The sequence below is a fragment of the Nicotiana attenuata genome, unplaced genomic scaffold, assembly GCF_001879085.1.
Source record: "Nicotiana attenuata strain UT unplaced genomic scaffold, NIATTr2, whole genome shotgun sequence".
NCBI lineage: Eukaryota > Viridiplantae > Streptophyta > Magnoliopsida > Solanales > Solanaceae > Nicotiana > Nicotiana attenuata.
The window spans coordinates 62,775-69,056 of NW_017671057.1; the positions used below are offsets into that span (position 1 = coordinate 62,775).

The 6,282-nt window shown below is 34.6% G+C and overlaps 1 protein-coding gene across 1 annotated transcript; it reads left to right on the forward strand.

The window, feature by feature from the left end:
- Nucleotides 1–1,670: 1,670 nt before the first annotated feature.
- Nucleotides 1,671–2,974, forward strand: LOC109205570 (auxin-responsive protein SAUR36-like). The gene has a single exon (XM_019368280.1). The coding sequence runs from the start codon at nucleotides 1,745–1,747 to the stop codon at nucleotides 2,207–2,209; it is 465 nt and encodes a 154-aa protein (XP_019223825.1). The 5' UTR covers nucleotides 1,671–1,744; the 3' UTR covers nucleotides 2,210–2,974.
- Nucleotides 2,975–6,282: the final 3,308 nt, after the last annotated feature.

Consider the following 6,282-nt stretch of genomic DNA (forward strand, 5'->3'; position numbering starts at 1 on the left):
TCTACAGGACAAAAACATTTCAACATAGAAGACATTAAATTAGTACAAAAAATCAAAGAAAAAATAAAAAATATTCCTGATTTAAATATGCCATTAGAAACAGACTACTTAATTATAGAAACAGACGGGAGTTTTGAAGGATGGGGAGCAGTTTTGAAGGCAAAACCAAATAAATATAGTGATAGGAATACAGAAAAAATATGTGCTTACCAAAGTGGTAAATATAGAGAAGAAGAAGATTATAACTTGAAGGATCAGACTTTATCAATTTTTACTTTGTTAGTTTATTCTAGATTATTATTATAGCTATTTATTATTTTGATTTATTTTTAAGAAGATTATAACTTGAAGGATCAGACATTATCAATTTTTACTTTGTTAGTTTATTCTAGATTATATATATATATATATATATATATATATATATATATATATACTGCTCCAAACTTAGTCACAGTCTATTAATGTGAAAAGTAACATGCTAGCTTGTTCTCCTAATTTCAGTAATGACACTTTAAGATCTAATTAAGCTTTGAATCTTAATGGACTAAACAATGACGGAGAAAAGAAAAGCAAAGTTACAAAGCATCATCAAAACATGAAAATGAGTCAGCCACAAGGGAAAGCACCAATTATGTTTAATTACGTGGTAAGATATATAGCTATTCCCTCCCTTTCATATTAAATGAGGTACTTTCCTTTTTAGTCAGTTCCAAAATAAATGACACATTTGTAAATTTGGAAATAATTCAACTTTAAACTCCTCATTTTACCCATTTTACACTTAATGAGAAGTTTTTATAACCAAACAAAAGTCATGGCCCCACAAAGTTTTACCCCTTAAGCTTTTAAGACCCCAAATTTCAAAAGTCGTTCTTTTTTTTCTTAAACTCCGTGACGAGTCAAACTACCTCATTTAATTTGAAACGGAGGGAGTATTTTCTTTTGTTCTTTTAATTTTTTTCTTCTCGGTTTGAAGCTAAGAGGCGTTGTTGTTTCACTAGAATCTAGATAAACCAGAGAGAGTGAAGAATGCAGCAACACTATTAATTTTATTGGGTAATATTAATTTTATACCGTGATGATGTACCAATATTTTTTCAGCATAATTTATAGAGATGGTTTTATAACCTATAATAAATATTCTTTTAGTTATATGATATTTTTCATCGGAGATCCATAAAATATAGTAACACACAAAATCGATAATAAAACACACAATAAAGTCTTTTTAAAAGCAAAATTGTACTCCCTGTCCCAATTTACGTGGCAGAGTTCGAATTTTGAGAGTCAAACGAGTTTTCCTTTGACCACAATTTTTTATGTCTTTTAGATATTTTAAATTGTTAATTGTTTTGACTTATAGTACTTTTTACATAGTTTCCAAACATATAAATTTTCTTTCAAAAAACTTAAATATTTTATGTCCGAATTTACAACCAAAATTAAAAAGTTTGACTTTAGAAGTTTGAGTTCCGGCACATAAATTGGGATATAAGGATGAATTGGTTACTGTAATATGTTGTTTACATAATCTCTATGGACAAATATTGAACCTTATTAGCGTGGCAGTAGTTGTGAATTCCTTCAAAACTAAGGGTACTTACACACTCATATTCTTATATATACCCACACCTTTCCCAGCATGGAAACCCTCCATTTTTTCGCCCAACACTTCCACATATTAGAGTACCGAAAAACATCAACTGCAACAAAAAAAAGACATAATTTTTTGCTGTAGAAAATGTCGGGCTGCAGAAAAATCTGCCACATTGTTAAGCTATGCCAAAGGCTACGGCGGTTGAGGAAGAAGGCAACTATGTTCATCCGCCGTGTCCCGTCCGATGTGCCTGCCGGACACGTGGCAGTCACCGTAGGAACCAACTGCAAAAGATATGTTGTACGTACCACCTACTTGAACCACCCTGTGTTCAAGAAACTCCTATCTCAAGCTGAAGAAGAGTACGGTTTCAAAAATTCTGGCCCCTTAGCTATTACTTGCGACGAGACATCGTTCGAGGAGTTACTGTGTTATTTGGCCCGTACTGATTCCAAGAACAACAACAACAAAAAAAACATGTCTATGTTCTTAAGGTTTGAAGACTTTCAGAGGTACTGTCACGTAGGAATCAGAAGCAACTTTGACATTTGGTCTGACTCTAGACCCCTCTTGCATGGCACATGTAATAATTCCGTCACAATTGGTTAAAAAACGCCAAAAAGGTAACAATGATTATTGTTCATTAGGTCATTTTTGATGGACTGATCACAATATTTTAGGGGTCGATCACCCGTATTCATAAAGATAGTGCGGACATTAGTACACAAAAAATCAGAAATCGTGCTGGATTCCTATTTTATACCCCTAAAACGTTAAAAAGCGTGGAACGGTCATGGAGAATCAAATGACTATTGTTGATTAGGTCGATTCTGATGGGCCCACTAAATTTTAGGCGATTCGATGCTGGTCACCCTAATTTATGAAGATGACGTGGACATTAGCACAAGAAAAATCAGAAATCGTGTGCTGAATTCCTGTTCGGATCGGATCGGATCAGAGTGGAAATGAAGAACAGAGGCAGGAGATCGACAGATGTGATAACTGGGTCTAGTATTTGTATACTTTGCCTCATGAACCCAAAAAGAGCTAGGTTCCATACCATTAACAGAAGAAGCAAGATTGAGTTTTCAGTGCTGAATTTAAAATCTTATAATGATCGAGATTTGGGAGTTTTTCTACTCTGTTATATTCAGTGATTGGTCAAGATTATATTGTCAAGACCTAGATGAAACTTGAGAAATGAGATGGCGACAAGGTTTACAAATAGGAATTTATATTATATGCACCGACCGTATAAAAAAATTTATACCATCAGTGTAGTGCAGCTTAATTTATTATAAAATGTTATTGAATTAGCTGCAATGTTACTTGATAGTATAATTATTTTCTTTTATTTTTTAATGTCATACCTTCCAGAAGAGTAACCGTAATTTCATTTACTTTCGACTCTGTTATTATTTTAGTAGATTTTCAATAACAAAAAAAGCTATTACATGAGGTAAGGGAAATAGTGAATTGAAGGAGACTAATATTCAATTCACATTTATTAGAAAACATATTTACTATATACTATACTAAACTATGAGTATTGACGCACCTAAAGGTATAGTCTAGCAATCAATGAAGTGGTTAAAAGCTTGAGGTCTCGAGTTCTAGATCTTCCATCTGTTCAAGTCTTAGTGAATATAGTTACCTGATATATATTGTTGGTGGGAGTAGGGGTGGCAAAATAGTTAAAAGAAAACAGTTAACCACCCATATTATCCACTAAAACATAGCTCGGATATAATAAACTTTTTAAAAACGGGTCAAATATGATAAGAACCATATTATCCATTTAGAAAATGGATAACCAATGGGTATAACTTTTTCATTTGTAAAGCCTAAAATTGTGGGTTCCTCAAGTTAGAGAGACTAAGAATTCTCTCAAAAGTGATCATATGCAAGAAGTCATGGATATTATCCGTCGGTTAACCCGTTTTTTTATCCGTATTAAATATGGGTCGGGTCGGAAAATTTATCCGTTTTTCATTACCCGTTTTTGGCCCGAACCATATCCGACGCGACCCGCCCGTTTGCCACTCCTAGGTGGGAGGTAGCGATCCTGCGAAATTAGATGAGGTACGTGCAAGTTGGCCTAGACCCCTCCTCAAAATCCAAATGAAAGTGAGTTACTTGATACATGTAACCGTTGGGAGGTAGCTAATACTATGGCTGTGCACGGATCGGATCTGATTTAGCACATTTCGGATTCGGATTCTAGAAAATACAATCCAAATCCGATCCGAATTATATCGGATCGGATTTTAAAGCTTGGATCGGATCGAATTTCGGATCGGATTATTATGCCTCAAAGTTGCAAACTAATATGTATACTTTCTTTGTAAGAGGCAATACATTAAGAAAAATTCATGTTTATGCAATTATGAGAGTACTATGGTGCCAATATAGCTAAATCTAGCAATTGTAAAGGTAATAACTTGAAGGAAGATGTAAAGGAAGTACTGACTATCCGAAATTAAAGTGTAGTATTTATACATTGCTAATAATTTTGGATTTCGGATCAGATCGGACTAAAATATATCAATCCGATCCGAAATCCAAAATTTTAATAAACACAATCCGAAATCCGATCCAATCCGAAATCCGAAATTGAATGGATCGGTTCGAATTTCGGATATCCGATCCGAATGAACAACCCAAGCTAATATCCCTGAAATTGGTCGAGGCGCTCGACGAAGTTGGTCCCGGCACCTCCTTAAAATCCAAATGAAAGCGAAAGCTTCTTAGAAAAGTTAAAATAGCAGGGATATGAGCTTAAAAAAAAATCTTCTTTTAAAAAGTTGAATTGAACTTAAAAAAGAAGAATTGGGCAGTTGTCTCCACTGGAGCCACGTTTGCTACTTTGCTTCAAAGGGGTTTGGCTATTGTTCCAATTTTTCGTTAGGTATCTGTTTCTCACCACATTATATGTTCCAGGGTAATTGAATTTTCTATATATATATATATATATATATATATATATATATATATATATATATATATATATATATATATATATAGCTTTTTTTACGTGATTAATATAATTTAATAGGTGATAGTAGAGTATTTATTACTTTTAATCTGTTATATCTTATAAGTGGTTTAATTAGGTAAGCACTACGTTAACATCGTAATAAAAGGAGGATAATCAAGGGTAGTTCCGTTTTTACTTTAATCTAGGTTTAACGTAGTGAAAAAGACAATGGAATTACTTGAGAAAATCTTATCCATGACTAGCCAAATCTTGAGACAAGAACCAAGTAAGTCCCCCTTATCCTGCAATTTGCTCCTGCATGTGAACAAAGTTAGGTCTGTTAAATCATTTTCCATTAGAGGGGATGCATGCGAAAAAAAAAAGAAAAATCTTATACTCTAAGGGGTCATTATTTGGTAGGACGTGTTAGGAAGAATAGTATATGTATTAGCTTTGTTATTATTAATCATTTCTTTGATAGTATTTTTTAACTTATGTATTGTAAAGGATAGCTTAAGTTAACTATAGTCAGTATGTTAGTTAGTTGTAAGCATGTTTAGTTATTTGTACAGTTGTCAATTAGTTGGATAGATGGCAGTTATATACACTTGTATCAGCTTCATTTTTGTGTAAGATTGAATGAGAAACTCTTCCAATTTACTCTCTCTCAGTTCGACTCTTCTCATCCTATCTCACAAATTCAACCAACACACTGATTTAACATGGTATCAGAGCCATAATCGAGCGATTCTAGGGAGTTGTTTGTGCAATTGAGGAAGAAATCGAGAGAATTCACTTTGTTTATGTTTTTTTCTAACCCTAATTTCGACCAAATTTCATAGCAATTTTCGATGAATCCAGCAGTGTTGCTACCGGCGACAGGGTTTCTGGCAACGGAATTACCGGAGGGACGGTCATACTCGATCACAACCACCCGTTATATCTGCATCCTTCGGACGGACCGGGATCAATGGCGGTGGGTCTTTTATTTACTGGTATGGAAAACTACACTCTTTGGAATCGAGCTATCAAAGTGGCTCTATTGGGGAAGAACAAGTTGTGTTTAGTTGATGGTTCAACATCCAAAGCTGATTTTGGGCCGGCACTTGCACATCAGTGGGATTGTTGCAACGCAATTGTTACCTCGTGGCTAATGAGTAATGTAAGTCAACACCTATTGACTGGAGTACTCTTCTCTGCGACTGCTCAGACTGTTTGGGCACAACTCAAAGAGAGATTTGACAAGGTGAATGCTTCTAGACTCTACTACTTGCACAAGGAAATTTTTACCTCTACCCAAGGTATATCATCTGTATCTGTTTACTTTACTAAATTGACGGATCTATGGGCTGAATATGATTCGATTCTGCCACCACCACCTGCAAAAGATTATGTTGAGCAATTAGAATTTCAACGTCCGCTACAATTCCTAATGAGATTAAATGACAGTTTTGAGCAAGCTAGAAGTCAGATACTTATGATGCCTACTGTGCCAACTATTAATCAAGCGTATGCAATGGTTATGCAAGATGAAAGCAGACGATTGATTTCAGGAAATAATTTTGGGGGGACTGGACATGTTGAGCCTACTGCAATGTTCACTGTACAATCAGGGAACAAGCAGAGAAAAAATTATAGTTTGGAGTGTGATTTTTGTCACTTGAAGGGTCACACGAGAGAAGGCTGTTACAAATTGATGAAATGT

What these genes read in the sequence shown, in the direction of transcription:
- LOC109205570 (XM_019368280.1), top strand. Translation starts at nt 1,745, where the DNA reads ATGTCGGGCTGCAGAAAAATCTGCCACATTGTTAAGCTATGCCAAAGG.